This window comes from Protopterus annectens, chromosome 3.part0 (genome assembly GCF_019279795.1).
Source record: "Protopterus annectens isolate FY-2018-M chromosome 3.part0, PAN1.0, whole genome shotgun sequence".
NCBI lineage: Eukaryota > Metazoa > Chordata > Ceratodontiformes > Protopteridae > Protopterus > Protopterus annectens.
In genome coordinates this window covers 1,939,128,119-1,939,149,780 of record NC_056731.1, presented here as the reverse complement: position 1 = coordinate 1,939,149,780, position 21,662 = coordinate 1,939,128,119, and the positions used below count along the sequence as shown (strand labels likewise).

Here is a 21,662-nt window from a genome sequence, read left to right as displayed (position 1 = left end):
TGCATCAGGGATGTTCTACCCCTCCCTTCAATCCCACAAATTGACAGCTTGACTGCTCAGATTCCAACCATAGCCAGGCTCCCTATAACATCCCCCCATCAGTCAAAACATATTTTGATCTCATCTCATAATGCTTCAACTAGGAAGTTAAATGCCAGCAAATGGCAGAGATTCTCTTCTTGGGCTTTGAATAATCACACTGATCCCTTCTCTGCCCCTATACCTTCCATTCTTGAGTTCTTGGCAAAGCTGTTTAATGAGGGCGCAGCTGCAGCTACTATTCGTGTTCAGTTAGCAGGAATGTCTAATGTCCACATTACTGAATCAGGGCCAAGTTTGATGTCCCACAGACTTTGCAAGGCTTTCCTTAAGGGAGCTATTTTATTAGTACCACCCATTAAAGTCCCTCCAGCACCATGGGGCCTAGACTTAGTTTTATTCCATTTGATTATTCCCCCTTTTGAACCTGCATCATCCTGTGATCTAAAATTTCTAAAATGAAGACGATCCTTTTGATAGCCTTAATTTCTGCTAGAAGTGTCTCGGAGCTACAGTCATTGTCAATAAAGCCCCCCTACATGCTTTTCCACAAAGACAGAGTATCCCTAGGAACAAACCCTTATTTCTACCGAAAGTTTGCTCAGAATCTAGTTTGAACCAATCCATAGACCTACCAGTTTTTTCCCCAACTGTGGCAACAAGGCAGAATACATGCTGCACCAACTAGATGTACATAGGCAATTAAACCTCTACTTACATAGGACAAAGGTTTTCAGAAAATCTGACCAATTGTTTGTATCCTTTTCAGACTACAAGAAAGGTTGCTCCTGTATCAAAAGTCACACTTTCAAAATGGCTATCAGATTGCATTACTTTTATTTACAAATCCCAAGATGAAGAACTTTTGAAAGCGTAAAGGGTCATTCTACAAGACCCATAGTAACCTCCGCTGCCTTTCAGGTGAGATTATCAATTGATACCATTTGTGCTGTAGCAACATGAACCAGGCGTCATACCTTTATCACTCATTACAAAGTGGATTTGGCCTCCAAGAACAGGGCCTCTTTTCGGTCCACTTTTCTGAAGAATATTCTCCCATGAGCCACCCAAGAAATATGGTACTAGGGACGCTGTCCCAACTAGTTAAGAATGAAGGCGAGATAGGTCAATGTCACATAAAGAAGTTATGTACTCACCATAACATTCCATGTGCGTTGTCCATCTCGACTTCATTCTTACATCTCACCCTCCTTCTTCCTACCTTTGGCTCCTGGAGGACAGAACGGTTATAGTTAAAAATAAAGGTTCTCCAACCTTCTTCATTGCTCTGTAACTTGTTGATAGTTATTGGTATCTAGTGTTATATCAGCAAACAATATCTGGGGAGTTTTCCTAAGGCATGATGGGATAGGGTTACAGCCACGAGCTGGTGGAAGACCTCAAGCTTTTGTATAAGGCCAAGTCAGAACAGAGGATTGGTTCCGAACCCAACCAGTTAAGAATGAAGTCAAGATGGACAATACACATGGAACATTATGGTGAGTACATAACTTCTTTTTATGTAAAAGTATTGTTACTTTAGTTGGTAACTAGTAATATTACTATATTACATTTTTTAGAAAAGTAATAAATAATATATTGCTTTCACTGAAAAGTAACTAGTAATAGTAGCTTACTACTTTTATGAGTAAACTAGCACAGCACTGTGCAGAGATGGTTTAAACTGTCATTTGTTTTCATTTATCCAGCCATTTTCATTTTTAGACTGATTATCTAATTGCTATATTTTTATGTAATGTACTTAGACATTTAATGACTGTAGGAAAAAAAGTCCTTGCATTCCTTTTCTAAAGCAGTTAATTAAACCCCCGTGTGCCTGCCAGTTCTTGAGTCAGGAAGTATACCTTCATTGTTTTTATTTCATGAGAGGGAGAGCATGATGTGATGTGCTGCAAGAAGTGCCAGTCTTACAGTGTAGCCACTAGGTGATGCATGTCAGAAGCTATTAACCTTCCTCAGTTCTCACAAAAAGGGAGTAAGTTGAGTGTCTACAATGGCCACTGGTGTTAGCATCCCTCTTGCAGCCCCAGGCCTGTTAAGTAGCCCCATCAGTGGGCAGTGAAGATGGAGAGCAGAAATCAATCATGCCATTTTTTGAGGCAAGAGTACTCCCACCCCAAAGTATTAAAAAAAAAAAGTCCTTAATGAAGAAGGGCTCAAGTTTTCAGTCATCCTGTGCTGTGGCAGTTATGAAAGGGCTCTAGGAAAAGTGCACTTTCAGCAGTCCCCTTTGAGGGTTTATCTAAGGATGTGAGCACTACCTACTCTCAGGTCACTACATATGAGTATGTCCACAACTTGATGGCTCCCTTAGAGAGAGGTGCCAGGATTCCCCTAGCTGTGCATTGTTGGTAGCAGTCAGGGCCAAGGACTGTTCTCCCCAAGTTCCTCTTATGTCATACTGCAAAACCAAGGACTGCCCCCAAAGCTCCTCTTATGTCAAACAGGGCTGATTAGCCTAGAAGGAGGAAAGCCCTTAAGTGGTAGTATAACCTTACCAGTTCCGTCCCATCAGTCCTAGCTTGATTTGCTTTGGAGGATGACTTCACCAGTCTGGCAGTCCCAGTTCTGACCTTTTTTCAGGGCTATTCGCGAGGGAGTGCTTGCTTGGGAAGCCCTCATCAAAGAGTGATACATTCTACATATACAGGCATGACTGACTACATCTCAGAATTCTTAGGTCCCCCATTGCAAAAGGCTGTGCTCAGACTAGGTCATCTCCAGAGATTATTTGGACCGGCTCCTAATCCCCTAGGTAAGAGGAGGGATACACTAATTTGGAACAAGAGCAAGGGTTTCGATTTCTCCTTTTTTTGTTCTGTACAGTGTATGCATGCTTTTAGCACATACAGGCTAAATGCAAAAGTGTTGGATGTGATATACTTCATACTTTCACTATCTTTTACTGTGTAATCCACTTACTGGTAACTTCCTGTTAATGATACAACTGTGTTATCTGTGTGTGTGTGTGCGCATGTATATGTATGGATCTACTTCTAAATTTTTAAGTCTCAAAACTTCAAATTTCTTATGGTCAAGACCATAAGATCAAAGTTTTGAAACTTCAAAAAGTAAATAAAAAAAAAAATAAAAGCAAAAAAATATATTTTTTACGTTTTTGCAGGAATGGCAACCCCCCCCCCTACACTCCCTGCTAATTTAAATATACCAACTCCAAGATCACACTACAGTGAAGAAAACAGTAAATATACCAGTATGCCCTTAATGATCTCCATTTAAACAGTTTGAAGTTTCAAAACTTCAATCTTATAGTCCCAACCATAAGAAATTTAAAGTTTTGAAACTTCTAAATTTAGAAGTAGACCCATGTGTACACACACACACACACCCTGCATTTGGTCTAAATGCAGGTTTGTCGACATTTGGTTGATGTAGATATCTGGTCAACAGGCATATGAGATCAACAATCCCAGAGTGCAATCTCATAGTGTATATATATATATATATATATATATATATATATATATATATATATATATATATATATAAAAATTAACTGGTGGTATGGGGGTGCAGGGGTATATATATATATATATATATATATATATATATATATATATATATATATATGGGTCCCCTACAGTTTACCGAAATGCCACAACGCCGAAACACAAATCACCGACACCAAAGGACCGACAACACAGATGACCGACAAGGTGAGAACCCGACGGACTCGGTAAGTGTGCGATAGAGTGAGGGATTTAGTGTTAGGGAGCGGACAGGTAAGTGTTCGATAGTGAGGGACTGTAGTTTTAGGGGCGGGTTAAGTGAGTTAGGGTTAGGGTGCGGGTAGGGTAAGTGTGCGATAGTGACGGAATATATGTTTAAGGGTGGGTTAAGTGAGTTAGGGTTAGGGTGCAGGTAGGGTGTGTGTGATAGTGACGGACTGTGGGTTTAGGGGTGGGTTAAGTGAGTTAGGGTTAGGGTGCGGGTAGGGTAAGTGTGTGGTTGTGTCGGACCTTAGGGTTAGGGTTTGGGTTACGGTTAGTGCATGTATGGTTGTGTGTATTGTCGGTATTTTGTGTTGTCGGTCTTTTGGTGTCGGTGATTTGTGTTTCGGCGTTGTGGCATTTCGGTAAACTGTAGGGGATCCATATATATATATATATATATATATATATATCTATCTATATATATATATATATATATCTAATATATATATATATATATATATATATATATATATATATATATATAGATTCACTATACAATCTCAAAGTACTGAAATGTAGTATTTCGAGACGTCGAAAACCCACATACACAAAAACCCACAATCACGAATACCACAACCGCGACCATTCACACACACACAAACCAAGACATAATCACACACACATACACCTACCTAACTAAACAAACATAACACACAGAAACACACCTAACCTACCTATAAGCAGGGAACAAGCCTCCCTATTTATATATTCTAACTCTGTGGTCGCACTAAACACACAAACACACAAAAAACACCACCGCCTACACTCCCACACACTAAAATCCCTACCCAATATCCTCAAATACACAACACTTACCTGAAACCCTAGATAAATCCACAAACCGCACCACACATAATGACGCAACACCACGATAGCGGCGGATTCGTCACTTCTGCATTCGGCATAGTGTAGTTTTGAGTAACTGCACATGTTCATCGTGTTTCACTGTTGCAGTCATTACTCTTGGGTTATCCTGCTGTCAGGCTACCATCAGTCGGACAGAATTCCAAAGTCTAGGTCCGGCGTCGGTTGCTGTCGCCTCTTCCCTGACGTCAGTGCGTCAGGGGTATAAAAGATACAGCCGACGCCATTTTCTTCAGTCTTTCTTGCCGCGCGGTGCCCGAAGCAAAAGCAGTTCGCAAGTGCCGGTCGGCCGACTCCTGAGATTTTCAAATCCGAATTTCAGAACAGAGATCTTCATTAAAGCTAAGAACCCCGTTGGGGAAACTTTTTTCTTGCTCCAGACCGATGTCAGAAAAAGTTAACAATTGTATTTCTTGTGGAAGCAAATACCTCATAAGGATTTTCACTCTTACTGTATTCCTTGCCTAGGCCCTCATCACAATGTTGCTAGCTGTCGGTTTCGTGCTAGGTTTAACCAATGCACTATTAAGCGTTGGTTCGATTTTGCATTTCATAACTTTGGCCGAAAATTTAATTATATAATGCTGTCGGAACAGCCGACGACCGGAGTTTACAAAAAACGCAAGGACAAGGATAGGCATCCGAGGTCCAAAGCCGATGACGAGGCCTCTGCTAGGCCAGTCGCCGGTTCTCAGTGAGGCGCTTTTGCAGCCCTTGGCGCCCGTTACCTCAGAGCCACAGGCCGCTTCCGACTCCCACGTGGAGCCAACTGGGCCTCTGGATACTCAAGGTATTGGACACTCGGAAGTCATTCCCTCAGATGGGTCTGGAGCCACTGAGCAGGCATCAGCTTCTGTGGGTGTCTTCAGACCTACACAACTATATATTAAGCCATCTTCAGCTTCAAAGACAAATACTAAAGCAGCTCTAAAGACAAAGAAACAAGTACAGCATTCTCCTCCTCAGTCTACCATGCCTAAAAAACAGATGCTCAAAATGGCCGAAGACCTAATTACTTTGATCAGGGGCTCCCATCCCCCACCTGATAAGAGGCCTAGGCAAGACACAGAGTATTATTCTTCTGATCAGGTTTCTATTTCCTCTGATTCCTCTTTTGAGCAGGATTATTCCATGCTTCCCTATGAGGACTCTGATGCTGAAGAATCCATTCCTTCAGCTTCTCCTCCTGAGGATTATTCTTTTGGGGAAACCCTGCATACCATGAGAGAGCATTTCCACTGGGAGAGCCAAGATTATTCTGAATCTAAGAAAAGGCTCAGAGACTTTCTGCTACTTCCTCAGCACAGACTCCTTGCTATTCCACCTGTTTTAGACATTGTAGATGATGTTTTTTCAGAGTCCGGCCTGTCCCCTGACTCATTACCCCCTGCACCTGCTAAGTCAGACAGATACTACAGAGTTCCGGATTCTCATAAATTCCTATATAAAAACCCCGCTGCTGATCCAGAAACTACATCTCAGGGTCCCAAAGGGGTTAAAGCCTCCACTGCAAAAAACCCTGTCCCCTCTGATAGGGATTCTAGGGCTCTAGACAGATGGTGGGGGGGGGGGAGTATACATTTCTGCTACCTTGGCTGTAAGGGCTTTAAATTGTCAGTTTTATATGCTTAAATATCAGCAGTATTTAATGTCACTGCTTAAACAGAAATTGTTGACAAATACTGAATGTTCCGAGAACAAGGAATTGCAAGATTTATTGCATGCAGCTGAACAAGTGGGAGAGCATACTTTGCAATGTGGTTATGATTCGCTGGAGGCCTCGTGCAGGGCCGCTGTCACAGGTTCTGTTATTAGAAGGCATGCTTGGTTAAAGGAACAGAATCTGCCTGATCACGTTAAAGCAAAATTATTAGATGCACCATTGCAGCATGATGCTTTGTTTGGTACTAAAGCAGAAGAGGTTTTGAAAAAAATGGGGGATAAAGCAAAATCCATGCAGACAGTCAAGGATTTCTTACAAGTACAGCCACCCAGGTTTAGCAGGAACTGGCCTTCTAAAAATCGGTCCTTTCCAGTGTCAGACAGACTACAAAGAGGCAGATACAGGCATCCCAGAGGCAGATCCCAACCCCAAGGCTCATACAGGCCTAAACGATGGGGTGCTCCTACCTCCAAAAGCAGAGAAGACAAATCACAACCTTACAGGAAATAGTCCCAATGACTTTCCTCTGCCAGATCCAAGCACTTTTCTTTTGGCAGCCCCCTTAGGGGGAAATCTAGCACTTATTTCATCAAATTGGAAAATGATTACCCAAGACAAATGGGTCCTGAACATAGTGTCCCAAGGCTACAGGTTCTGTTTCCACACACTACCAAGGTCAAAAGGTATGCCAGACCTGCCACACAATCAATGGGCAGAGGCGCAAAAACTAATTACAACCCTCATGGACATGAGGGCCATTCAGCAAGTACCACAACAAGAGCAGGGGCAAGGATTTTACTCCAGACTTTTCCTAGTACCCAGGAAGGACAGAACCTGGAGGCCAATACTGGACCGGTCTATACTAAATACGTTTCTGGAAGTTCCAAAATTCAAGATGTTGACTCTACAGCAGCTACTGCCCATGCTGGGCAAGAAGGCTTCGCTCGTAACTTTGGACCTAAAACAGGCATACCTGCGTGTCCCAATCAGACAATCTTGCAGAAGATACCTCAGATTCATAGCTGGCTCAATGCGTTACCAATTCTCTGCATTGCCCTTTGGCTTATCTACTGCGCCCAGGGTCTTCACAAAATGCCTGGCACCAGTAATTGCGTTTTGCAGACAAAAAGGAATTCAAATATATCCTTACTTGGACGACTGCCTAATTCAAGCAGAGAACAAAGACATTCTTCTAAAGCATCTGGCGTTTGTAAACAGGTTACTAACTGGCCTAGGGTACACAGTAAACGAAAAGAAATCAAAACTAGTGCCCTCTCAAGAGATAATATTCCTGGGTGCAAGCTTAAATACAACTGCCCAGACGCCAGACAAACAAAAGCAACTGACTTCTTACTTCAAGAAATTGGCAACAAAAACCCACTTATCTGCAAGGAAAATCCTGCAGGCCCTGGGTTTCATGGCATCCTGCATTCTACTAATTCCATATGCCAGACTGCATATGAGGAAACTACAATGGTATCTAAAAAGTGTTTGGACTCAGCATTGCCACAGCCTGGAGACAGTAATTGCACTCATTCCCTGCCTGCAACAGGAGTTTCGATGGTGGGCAGAAGCCTGTCACCACAACAAGGGTCTGCCATTCAGTTTACCCACAGCCAGACAGATACTGACAACGGATGCATCGGATTATGCCTGGGGGGCCCATATGACAGGAAAATGTATTCAGGGCACATGGCCTACAAACCAGATGCATCTTCACATCAATCAAAAAGAGATGCTAGCTGTTCAAAATGCCCTGACAGCTTTCAAGGACCTGCTTCATCTACTACTGATAAAGGCAGACAATACTACGGTCATGTGGTACATAAACAAACAGGGAGGTACACATTCCTACCCTCTCTGCAGACAAGCAATGACCTTGTGGGACACAGCATTGGCATTTCAGATTCACCTGCTAGCACAATTCCTGCCAGGAAAAACAAGTACTCTGGCAGACAAACTAAGCAGAAACCTCATGGATCCTCACAAATGGAAACTGGATCCACAAGTCTTCAGCATGATAAGGAAATGGGGATGCCCAGACATACATCTATTTACCTCCCCTCACAACTGCCAATTGCAGAGATTTTGCACAAGGATTTTTCACAAGCAAGCATGGAAAGTGGACGCCCTATCCTTCAGCTGGAAAAAATCTAACAGTACATGCCTTTCCTCCACTGCCTCTCCTTCCCGGGGTACTCCTTAAGGTCAGACAAGAGAAGCCAAAAATGATACTGATTGCACCAGACTAGCCACGCCAGCACTGGTACCCAGTCCTAAAGAGCTTGTCTCAAGGTCCAGCATGGATATTGCCTCAAACTTCACTTGCTGACCCAACAAAACAATCAGATTCTGCACAGCCACATCAGGACCTTAAATCTGGCAGCATGGCGGATAATGTAACCATTCAGAGCACTCCTCTTTCAAAAGCTGTTATAGATGTCATCTTGGAGGCAAGGAGGCCCAGTTCCAGAAAATCTTATGCAGAAAAATGGAAGAGATTCTGTGTTTGGAACCAGGAACAAGGCATTGACACGTGTGTGCCAAATATACCTCAGATTTTACAATACCTAACTGAGATGCTGAACAAAGGCCTTTCTTTCTCGTCAATTAAGATTCATGCCTGTGCCATTTCCGCCCATTACAATACGGAACCACCTATTTTTTCTCATCCTTTAGTAAGGCAGTACCTCAGAGGGGCCAAAAACATTTGACCTCCAAGGAGAGCACCAATTCCAGCCTGGGACCTAAATTATGTTTTGGAAAAACTCATACTGCCTCCTTTCGAGCCAGCTTCAACAGCAGATATAATTTTTTTATCCTGGAAAACAGCTCTACTCCTAGCAATAACCTCTGCAAGGCGTGTCTCAGAGTTACAAGCACTCATGGCTGTGGAACCTTTTATCATTTTTCATCCAGACAGGGTTTCTCTGAGGACAAACCCTACATTCATGCCTAAGGTGGTATCCAGTGTGGCCCTCAACCAAACCATTTACTTGCCTACCTTTTATCCGAATCCACAGAACAAGGGTGAGAAAATTCTGCATTCTTTGGACATACACAGGCAGTTACGTTTCTACTTGGACAGAACTAAAGCTTTCAGAAAAACTGAGCAACATTTAGTGTCATATGCTCACAAGGAAAGGCCATCTCAAAACAGACTATTTCTAAATGCATTGCATGGCCATTGCATCCGTTTCTGCTATTTTCAACATGGCAAATCAGTGCCTAAGGGCATTAGGCGTCATTCCACCAGAGCAGCAGCCACTTCAGCAGCCTTCCTCAGAGGAGTACCAACCAAAGTTATCTTAGAGGCTGCAACTTGGAGTTCAGTGCACACTTTCACAAAGCACTACCACTTACCTCTTTACTCTAAGTCCAGAGCAGGCTTTGCCACTGCAGTTCTGCAGGGCCTCATAGCCTTTCCTAATCCTATTTAGCCCAGCCACCCATCCTCAGCTTTGAGATTCAACCCAAGAGTAATGACTGCAACAGTGAAACACGACGAACATAGTACAGTTGTGTACCTACCATAAATGTAGATGTTCGAGTGTATTCACTGTTGCAGTCCAGGTTACCCACCCACCATCCCCCTTCTCTTTGCTGGGACTTTTCTGCATTTCTCTATCCTATACAACCTATTTGGTGTATTTGCTTGTAGACAAAGGGAATGTTATTTTTGTGCATGTATTTTTATTGGCATATTTTTTCAGCCTACCAGTTTGGGGGCAACTGACATCTGGGGCAAGAAAAACTGAAGAAAATGGCGTCTTCTGCATCTTTTATACCCCTGGCGCACTGACGTCAGGGAAGAGGCGACAGCAACCAATGCCGGACCTAGACTTTGGAATTCTGGCCGATTGAGGGTAGCCTGCCAGCAGGATAACCCAAGAGTAATGACTGCAACAGTGAATACACTCGAGCATCTCCATTTATGGTAGGTACGCAACTGTACTTTTCCACTCTTCGGTCTCGATACTGAAATTTGAGATTTCAGTACGTCGAGATTGTCTAGTGTATCCATATATATATATATATATATATATATATATATAAATAAATAAATTGTGTGTGTATATACATGTGTGTGTGTGTGTGTATATATATATATATATATATATATATATATCTATATGTGTGTGTGTGTGTATATATATATATATATATATATATATATATATCTATATGAAATGTGTGTGAAATATTTGTGTGTGTATGTTCAGCATCCTGCTTGCATCCCTGACTTTTGAACATAGCTGAGGCCGTACGTATCTGTTAATAATATTAGATATTTATTTAATTAAATTCTTTACTTGTTGAAACACTTAATGCAAGTTTGTATTGAGGAGTTCCGTCACTGTATATAGTCTTAATTGACAAGTTTATTATTTTTCTTTTACTTTGTTAATGCTGCTATTGCTGTTAATTTCATTAGTATCGGATTATTTAACATTGCCTTTGCCATATGATCAATGGTTCACACAGTTTCCCAAACACTCATGAAGTGCATTTTCTTTTGCATCTAATAGCATGCACAGTCATATGTTTGATACTTAGATTAATATCAAAGTGAACATAGCATTCCATAGGATTAATGGTTAAGTGTATCCAGGAGTACGTAAACAGTTCCAAAGAACTTTCTTCATACTTATGTCTACTTGAGTGACCTATTTTGCATTATAAACCATCAGGAATTAAAGGAGTCATAAGCATGAGCTTTTGCACTATCATTTTTGTATAGTACAGACCCTTAATGCATTTATAGTTTTATAGTTATCCTTTCACTGGTTAAGTTCCACTAGGCTATTTGCCTCTTGAGGGGGGACCTGAGATAGTATTTATACTGCCAGGGGAAATTTGGCAAGGGATCAGAAAACTTCCTTTACTTTTTTCGATAGGTGCAATGGGATTTTTTACATCCACCTGAGCTACTACCAATCCAAGCAGATGAGACCTCTGTTAAATATCTTATCAGGACGGCTCACTCAAGAAGATACCAAACGTGCAGGCCCAGAGATTCCTAGATTTTGTAAACAAAAACTCCCTGGACCAGATTCACTATGCTGACAAGGGGTGCAAACATACTGGATCTCATCTTCGCTAATATGGGAAAGCTCTTATCAAGCTTAATAAACAAACAAACCAGAGGAAAAATAGTCTACCAAAGCCTAATTTGAGGTAAATTTGGCTCCCCAGGCAAGGACAACCACAAGGCATTCTTTAGCTATGTCAGGAACCTCAAAGGCACTACACAATTGTGTGCAGAGCTCATTGTTAATGGAGCCACTTAAGCTGGGTAAGAAGTTATAGCAAACCTGCTGGCAAACAAATTCACCACTTTCTTTAACCCCTCTCCTTCCCCCAGCATCCCCTCAGGAAATACTATCAAATATAACTCACCCTTTCATCACAAGGGAACAGATCCTTTATGCTCTTTTTCTAAGGCAAAGAACACTGCATCAGTTGGCCACAACAGTAGGCTGCTTTCTAAATAGCATGAAACATGATCTGTCATACTTTCGGGAATCCCTATTTAATCATAGCATCCAAAAAGGCGTTGTGCCTCACAAAGGGAGATCAGCAATCATCATCTCTCTGCCCAAAGTTGAGCCATCTACAGCCTCTGGAAACTAAGACCCAGAAATCTCACTAGTCTTTTATGTAAAGCCAGTATAATTCAAAGCCATAGAATCGATCAATAACATAGGAAACTTCTGGACACTGGACCCCACCCAGTTTGGTTTCATCACAGCATGCCATGCCTATTCTGCCTGGTGGATGAGGGCTAAAAGTTTCACAATGCCTACCATGACCTGGCCAAGACATTTGATATAGTACTCCACTTGATCATTGTTGACAAACTCAAGCTTTAGGTATAACCGGTATGTCACCTGAAAGCCAGCTGGCTCACAGACAGGACTCAGGGAAGTTACAGTTGGGAGGTCTACCTCTACAAAAAGGCCAGTCACCAGAGTACAATTCATCCTGTGGTATGTACCTAACCAGGCACATCCAACAATTGGAATGTCCACAGAGGTCCCTCCCTAAAAGAATACAGGATGTAAATAACATGTCCTCTGCAGACCGCCTCAAATCCCTATCTCTGTATTCTGTTTTCCTCCAGGCTATCTCAGGAAGATCTGTGCCTGGTGTTCTTGACATTGTCATATCCCACTCTGATAGACCCAGCAGCAGCAGAATTACCCATTTTAAAGATTTAAATCTTGCCTGCGGTATACATAGGATCTGCTGAAGAGAGAGGTATGTATCCCAGAGATGACTACTTCTGTGGAGCAGGCTCCCCATGCATGTGAAGTAGAGATCCTCCCTAGGCCAGTTCAAGTGCAACTTGAAAAAATGGATGAGGAATAGGAAATTCATCCCTTGTTTTGGCAGCTTTGTCTCTAATGGACAAAGGCAGCCTGTAAATGGTTAGTCTTCTAAGCCACTGCTTACACTTACCAAGAGTACCATAACTTGCAGACATATGGAATGCATAGTTAGGCTTTAAATAGGCCCCAGTGGTCATTCGCATGGTACACACTTATTAACCTAAAGCTAAAGAGTGCCTTCAGAGTACTCAAACTGCCAGGAACTTGAGCAGAGCTCTGTATAAAAAGTGAGAGAGCTAAAAGCTTCAAAGTTTTCTTGTTGCAGAAGTATGCTTCTCCTACAGGCTTCATAAAACTGAAAGTTGGCTAGCGAGCCTTTACAGTTAGGCGTACAAGTCCCTTTCTGAGGAAAACCTTCCACTATTTTATTTTTTTGAGGAAAACTTAGTTTTGTGTGACACTAACATTTACACTGGGGACACGTGTATTATTTGGACTGTTATCTTGTATTGGGAATATTTTTTTTGTAATATTCTGGTATAGAATTTGTGTTGGGGGCAGGATTTGGTGCCTTTAGGGACTGTCATGGTGTGGTGTTTTTTGTTACCTCAAAACCACCTTTTTTTGGCATTGTTTGTTGACTCTGGCGGGCTATACTAATGATCTTTGAGGCTTTCTTTGTTTCTGGACCTGTGGAGTAGTTACCATGCTGCTTATGTTTCTTCCATCCCCATCTCCATGAAGTCTGAAGTTATTAGGTAGTCTTTAGGTGTCAGGCCTGCTCTGGTTTTGCCTCATCTGCTGATGGACGACATTGCTGAAGCCATGTTAGGTTCCTCGGGCTAGTCATTATTTACCCCGGTCCCTCTGGTGTTGCATCTTACAGCCGCTAAGGACCAGGAGATAGGCACGTCCTCTATGGCTGTAGGGTTGCCCTCTGTGGGCAAGAGAGAACCAGTCTTTTTTCTCTTTGGAAAGAGGGTGGATGAAGGTCTACAGCAATACTGGAAAAGGGAGCCTTAGCCATGTGGTAGCATAATCTGCTTTGGAAAGGTCCTTTTTCAGGGCATTTCCCAGGCAAGAAATCAAAAAAATAAAATAAACTTTGTGCATCTTTTCCTATTTAACCAGACAGGGAAGATATGGTGGGATTTATTTTTTTTTCTTTCTCATTTCTTGAAGAGGATGTACGTAATGATCCCTCTCTTTTGGAGTATGATCTTCAGTCAGAAGAGCAGGAATTGGTGGAAAAAAGTAGTGCTTCAGGATTTTCTTCCCAACATGAAGTTTCTGAGTAAAGCGCTGCTTCTTATTTCTATCCAGATGGCCTTTCTTTTTATGATTTGTTTTTAATAAGATTTTTTTTTAAGTAGGATCAGAATAGAATTCCTATTTCTCAGCAAAGGTGTTTTGTTACAGGAGGATATTTCTCAGTCTGCAGATGATCTTAGTGTTTCACTGTTGCAGTCATCACCCGTGGGTTATCCCTGCTGTGGTAGCCCTCGGCCGGCCCGGATACCAGAGTCAGTGTTTTTGTGCACCGGCTGCTGTCAGTAGTCAGGTCATCAGTACTATGAAGCAAGGCAGCAGATGTCATTACATCAGTGTTTCTTGCCATGGAGCCCGTAGCAGAAGCATTTCGCACGAGTTCCGGTCGGTCGCTACTAGAAGTCATATTTTAGCAGAAAACTTCTAAAGCTAAGTACCCCGTTGGGGGCCCTTTTTTCTTGTTCTAACCGATGTCCAAAAAAGTTAATTGACTCGCCTATGGAAAGCAGATCCACACCGAGACTTTCATTCTTACTGCATCACTTGTTTAGGCCCAGACCACAACATCCTTTGTTGCTGGTTCTGTGCCCTCTTTAATGCGAGAACCATTCGTCATAGAGCTCTTTTTGTAGACCATTATTTTCGTATTCCGTCTTCGAATTCCGATATGGCGTCCATCAGCCAACAATCTGCTGACATTCCAAAAAACTTAGATAGAGACAGGCCACACAAGGCTACGCCTTCCGATGATGCTACCGCTAAGCAAAGTCATCAGTTCCTTGGAGTTCAGTGAGGTGCTTTCGCAGCCCCTGATGCCCTTCTACACAGGCCTCTGCCAAGACCCTTTCAGAGTCCGGTATGCCGCAGAAATCCACTTCGTCTTCTGAGCCTTTGGCAGTCTCTGCCTCGGTTGGGTCCGGAGCCACAACACAGGCACTGGCCTCCGAGGAAGCTGTTTGCACTACTGATTCTAGACAAAAAAATTATGCCTTCTCTTCTAACTATCGCTTCTCAGAGACCGGATTCTCTCAGGCCTCAAAGCCAGGCCACTCCTAGGAATCTGCTTCTAGCCACCATCTTCCTACTGCTCCCCCAACCCCAAGCTCAAATGCTTAAAATGGTGGAGGATCTTATCTCCCTTATCCGAGGTACTTGGGCCCCCACTCTCCTTCCCTAGAAATTATGACAGTCCCAAGAATCTGAGGAATTTTATTATTCTGCTTTTGAAGAGGAACAACAGTCCTTAACTATTTGAGGATTCAGATACAGAGGATTCCATCCCCTCTGCTTCCCCTCCAGATGACCTCTCCTTCGGGGAAACCCTTCACTCCCTGAGGGAACGTTTTCATTGGGAATCTCAGAACTACCGTGAGTCAAAGAAACAACTTAGTTTCTGGACCTGCTCCAGCACAAGACCCCTGGCCAATCCCACCTTTTCTGGAAGTGGTCGATGATGATCTCCTTGAATCCAGTTTAGCCCCTAATGCCCTGCCTCCTGCTCCAGCTAAACCTGACAGGTACTACAGAGTACTGGATTTTCACAAATACCTGTACAGGAACCCTGCTGCAGACCTTGAGGTCATTACACAGGGAAGGAGTTAAGACTAGTTCTGCCAAGAATCCTCTTCCTTCTGACAAAGATTCCAGAGCTCTGGACATATGGGGTAAGAAAGTATACACCTCTGCAACCTTGGCTATCAGAGCACTCAGTTGTCCGTTCCATATGTTAAAATATCAACAGCACACTTTGGAACAATTAAAACAGAAGATTGCTACTTCTCTTGACGGTGCCAACTCAAAAGAGCCAGCAGAATTACTACACTCTGCTTGTCAAGTGGACAAGTACTCATTACAATGTGGATATGATGCCCTAGAAGCCTCTAGCAGGGCAGCAGTGACAGGATCTGTTATATGACCTGCATGGTTGGAGCAACCTCTCCCTGATGATGTCAAGTCTAAATATTGATACATCCCTAGATAAGGAACGCCTGTTTGGGAAAAAAACAGAAGAGATGCTTAAAAAGATGGAAGACAAAGCAAAATCTATGCAGACAGTAAAAGATTTCTTTCAAATTCAACCGCCCAGATTCAACAGGAACTTCCCCTCTAAGCAGTGGGCCTTCCCTGCACCCAGCAGACAGGGCCAAAGTAAGCCCTACAGGGACAGGACATCCAGCCCCCTTTCCCAGGGCCAGCAAAGAAGCAAACAATGGACAACTTCCACCTCTAAGGCAGGGAGTTCTAAGCCAAGCTTTAATGGTAAGCACTCACAATGACTCTCCCTCCCCCCTTCTTTCACTCATTTAAAACTTGGAGGAAGGCTCACCCTCCTCAATGACAATTAGGGTCTCTATAACCAAGGATCAATGGGTATTAAAAATAATTTCTCAGGGATACAGATTCTCTTTCAGTGAACACCCTATTCGAGGTGGGTACCCAGACCTCCATCCAAAACAGTGGGCAGAGGCATTAAAACAGGTAAAACACTAATATCCCAGTGGGCAGTAGAACCTGTCCCTTCGGATCAAACAGGAAAAGGTTTTTACTCCAGGCTTTTCCTTGTTCCCAGAAAAGGGGGCACTTGGCGCCCCATCCTGGATCTATCCAAACTGAACATGTCCCTGGTGGTCCCCAAATTCAGAATGCTAACCTTGCAGCAGCTCCTGCCTATGCTCACTCAAAATGCCTGGCTGGTGACACTAGACCTAAAAGATGCCTGTCTGCACATCCCCATCAGGGAATCGTGCAGAAAATTCATGTGCTTCAGAGCAGGCAATCAGCACTTTCAGTTCTCTGCAGTGTCTTTTGGCTTATCTACTACTTCCAGAGTATTCACCAAATGCTTGGCCCCGGCTATAGCATTCTGCAGACAGAGAAATATATAGCTTTACCCTTACCTGGACAACTGCCTCATTCAGGCGAACAGCAAAGAAAAGTTGCGCCAGGATCTTCTCTGTCAAAAAAAGTCCTAACTTCCCTTGGGTTCACCATCAACGAGAAAAAAAAATCTAAGCAAAACCCCACCAGGAAAATTGCTTTCCTGGGAGCTGTGCTAGACACAGCAACCCTAGTGGTCTCCCTATCCCCAAAAAAGCAGAGCTTACTGCCTCTCTACTTCACCCAGCTGACTTCCAGAAGTTACATCACTGCGAGGAAGTTCCAGCAAGTCCTGGGATGCATGGCATCTTGCATCCCTCTCATCCCTCTCACCAAGCTTCACATGAGAAAGCTTCAGTGGTACCTAAAGAACCTTTGGTGTCAGCACTCTCCCACTGATCCCTTGCATAAGGGCCGAATTTCTCTGGTGGGTGGAATCCTGTGCCATGAACAAGGGTCTTTCCTTCATGCTCCGCCCTTCCGGCAGACCATCACCACCGACGCCTCAGACATAGCTTGGGGCGCTAACCTAGCAGGCAGGTGTACCCAAGGCCTTTGGAATGCCCACCAACTTCACTTGCACATCAACCAGAAAGAAATGATGGCAGTGCAAAAGGCTCTGATTTCCTTCCAACCCCATCTCAGGCCAGGGGTCCTCCTTATAAAAACAGGTAACACCACAGTAATGTGGTACATCAACAACCAGGGGGGCACCCAATTTTACCCCCTGTGCAGGTTAGCCATGAGTCTCTGCCTTACAGCCACCTCCATGGTCTACACCTAATTGCGCAGTACTTACCAGGGATCAACAACATACTGGCAGACCACCTAAGCAGAAACTTACTAGACCCCCATGAATGGCATCTCTGCAGAGAAAACTTTCTGCAAATCACCCAGGAGTGGGGGACCCCAGAGGTGGACCTCTTTGCCTCTCACCTCAACCACCAGCTGCACAAGTTTTGTACCATAGAGCATCACCTCCTAGCATGGAAGGTGGATGCCTTGACCTTCCCCTGGAGCTCCCCTCTTTGTGTACGCATACCCTCCTCTGCCCCTTATTCCCAAAGTTCTGATCAAAATAAGAGCGGAGAGACAGGCCATCCTCATCGCTCCAGATTGGCCCAGACAGCATTGGTACCCCTTACTACGCAGTCTGGCCTTACAGCCCCCAAAGCTGCTTCCCCTAAGGTCAGACCTCTTGACCTAGGAAAGGGGGAAGGTACTGCACCCAGACTTAGACAACTTTCAGCATGGCTTATACACCAAAAACTAACAAGAAGTCACTGTTAAGCAAACAGGTCTGGGACATCATCACAGAGGCCAGAAGGCCCAGCACAAGAAAATCTTATGCAGAAAATGGAAAAGATTATGCTCCTGGAAACAGTCAAATGGGGGGACAGTACCTCCCAACCTTCCATGCCTCTCATCCTGGATTATTTAGCAGAGTTGCTCACTAGTGGCCTCTCCTTCTCCTCTATTATCCATGCCTCGGCCATCTCTGCCCATTATGTTTCAGACCCACCCATCTTCTCTCATCCTTAGATTAAGCAATTCCTCAGAGGGGCTTCTAATATCAGGCCTGCCAGTAGACCTCCTACTCCACCCTGGGACCTGAATTATGTTAGAGAAACTAACCATCTGATGTTGTTGATCTTCCTACATTCCTTATTGATGGGTTATTGGTTCCGTCCTCAGAACCAAGCCGGCCATATATCAAGCTCGCATGAGCCAAAAACTCTCGAACTAAGGTCCTACCCAGAATGCTCTGCTCCCTGTTACCTCCGATCTTGTTTGCCACATTGCTGTACAGCCATGTCAAGCCACTCTCTCTCAGCTAAGTGAATAATTTTTGAAAGTTTATATATCGTTTCTACTTTAAAGTTTTTCAGTCAGTTACTTGTATTATTTTCCTACCCTATCGTATCCTTAAGACACACTCCCTTTAGTCTGTTTCCTGTTTTTACCCTTTTCTTACCTTTGAGGTAATTCTTCATTACCATTGTTGATAATCCTTCCTTTTTCTCTCTTCTTACTCTTCTGGGTAGCCTTTCTTCTTCTTCATACTGTCGTTCTTCTCCACATCAGTATGTCGGATAAGAAAAGTAGTGTTGGTTTTAAACAGTGTAAGGATTGCGGTCGTAAGTTACTGCTTTCCAATGGCCATGATTTATGTCTATTGTTTGAATGTCTCCCACCTTACTGTGGATTCCTCGTGTGAGATTTGTAGAAATTTTTCGACCAAGACTATTAACGAGAGAAAGAACAAGTTAATCCCGAAAGATCTCCTCAAATCTCCTTTCTGTGAGGCTATCTCTGGGTCGGAGGGTTCACCCCCTCCTGCTAAACCCTGTAAGAGGCGTTCTTCCTGTTCCTCATCTAGGTCGCTCACTTCATCTCCCTCTGGAGATCGCAGGGAGTCGGCTCGTAAGAAGATGAATATTACTACTTTGGCGCTGCCACCTATAACCCTTTCAGCTCCAGGTTTGGCACTGCCCCAGTTCATTCTTGCTCCAACCATATCCTCCTTATCGACACTGCCACTGGAGTTCCCGGTGCAGACACTTACGGCTCCGACAGTTACATCGCAGCCCATACCGGCACTGTCCCTGCAGGTACAGTCTCCTTTGACACGGTTGGTACAATCCCCTTCGGCCCCGAGTATGGTGATACTGTCTTCCACAGTGCAGACACTTTCAGCACTGACATGCTCTTCGGTGCAGTCTTTTTCAGCACCGTCATTGTTGCCGGTGCAGACACCTTCCTCGACGGCACCATACCCATCTGTGCAGACACCTTCGACTTTTATGCCGCTGACTTTGCCAGCACAGACTACTTTGACACCATTCTCCTCGGTGCAGACATCCTCAGATGTTCATCGTGCATACAGCTGCAGTCATAACAGATGGGTTCTCCTGCCGTCAGGCGGGTCCTCGGTCGGCCGAATTCCAAAGTCTAGGTCCGGCGTCGGTTGTCTTTGCTTCTTCCCTGACGTCAGTGCGACAGGGGTATAAAAGAACCAGCCGACGCCATTTTCTCCAGTCTTTATTGCCGCGTGGTGCCCGAAGCAGAAGCAGTTCGCAAGTGCCGGTTTGCCAGCTCCTGAGATTACGAAAATTTGGAAACCGAAGTCTTCTTAAAAGCTAAGTACCCCGTTGGGGAACCTTTTCTTGCCTCAGACCGATGTCAGACAAAGTTAATAATTGTATTTTTTGTGGGAAGCAAATACCGCATAAGGATTTCCATTCCCTCTGTATACCTTGTTTAGGCCCAGACCACGAAGTCTCGGCCTGTCGCTTTTGTGCTACATTCAACAAACGCACTATTAAGTGTCGGGCGGAGTTCGCCCAGCATTATTTTGGAAAAGCATTTAACTATACTATGTCGTCGGATACTCCGACTCCGCTTTTGTCTAAAAAATGCAAAGACAAGGACCGACACGCGAGGTTCGCAGCCTCTACCGACACCACGCCAAAGCCGACTACACGTGGTCCGGTTCTCAGTGAGGCGCCTACGCAGCCCCTGCCTACCGACGACCTGTCTTTGACGGTGTCTCCTGTGCCTGAGGTCGCATGCTCCTCGGCCCACACCCCGACTACAGATACCGAAGCCACTCTTGGCGTTGAATCTCAGAATGTGGACAGGTCCACCTCCACCTCCACTCAAGGTGTCTTCAGACCTTCCTCTTCTTTCTCCATCAAGGCTTTCACAAAGTCTAAAGCAACCATGCACTAAGAGACCAGCTACACAGGGCCCATCTCCAGGCCCCATGCCTAAGAAACAGATGCTTAAAATGGCTGAGGATTTAATTACTCTCATCAGAGGTTCTCAGCCCCCTCCGGACAAAAGGCCTAGAGTGGAGGAAGATTCCCCCTCCTCTGATCAGGGCTCCATTATTTCAGAGCACTCTGATGATCAGGAACATTCTTACTCCCCTTTTGAAGACTCTGATGCGGAGGAGTCCATCCCTTCTGTACCTCCCCCCCTGAGGATTACTCATTTGGGGAAACTTTGCATACCTTAAGGGAACACTTCCACTGGGAAGGCCAGGATTATTCTGATTCCAAGAAAAGGCTCAGGGAATTTCTCTTGCTTCCTCAGCACAGGTCTCTGGCTATACCTCCTGTCTTGGACATCCTAGATGATGTTTACTCAGAGGCCTGCCATAACCCGGACTCTCTACCTCCAGCTCCAGTTAAGCCTGACAGGTACTACAGGGTCCCTGACTCACACCAGTTTCTATACAAAAGCCATGCTGCTGACCCAGAAACCATCTCACAGGGTCCCAAGGGAGTTAAGGCCTCCATTGCTAAAAATCCATTGCCTTCCGAGAGAGATTCCAGATCCTTAGAAAGGTGGGGGGAAAAGGTATATACCTCGGCTACCTTATCCATGAGGGCCTTAAACTGTCAGTTTCATATGCTAAAATATCAACAGTTTTTATTATCACAATTGAAAAGTAAAATGTCACAGCCTGAACAACCAGACTTGAAGGAGTTGCAGGATTTGATGCATAGTGCAGAACAAATGGGTAAGCATACCTTACAATGTGGTTTTGATGCTCTAGAGTCCTCATGTAGAGCTGCTGTTACAGGATCAGTCATACGTAGGCATGCCTGGCTCAAGGAACAAGCCCTGCCTGATCATGTCAAAGCTAAATTACTAGACGCCCCTCTTCAAAAGGATGTACTATTTGGTGCTAATGCTGAGGAGGTATTAAGAAAAATGGAGGAAAAGGCTAAATCAATGCAAACAGTGAAAGAATTTCTACAGGTTCAACCCCCACGTTTTAGTAGAAATTGGCCTTCCAAAAACTGGTCCTTTCCTGCCACAGACAGACCCCAAAGAGGCAGATACAGGCGCCCG

At 44.1% G+C, this 21,662-nt stretch overlaps 1 protein-coding gene across 1 annotated transcript in view; it reads left to right on the top strand.

The window, feature by feature from the left end:
• The window catches only part of SMARCC1 (SWI/SNF related, matrix associated, actin dependent regulator of chromatin subfamily c member 1), a 1,897,600-nt gene extending 1,883,649 nt beyond the window's left edge, over nt 1-13,951 (top strand). The window contains exon 24 of the mRNA XM_044066067.1: nt 13,836-13,951. Coding sequence (XP_043922002.1) covers nt 13,836-13,951 — 116 coding nt within the window. The remainder of the gene's footprint in view (nt 1-13,835) is intronic.
• Nucleotides 13,952-21,662: the final 7,711 nt, after the last annotated feature.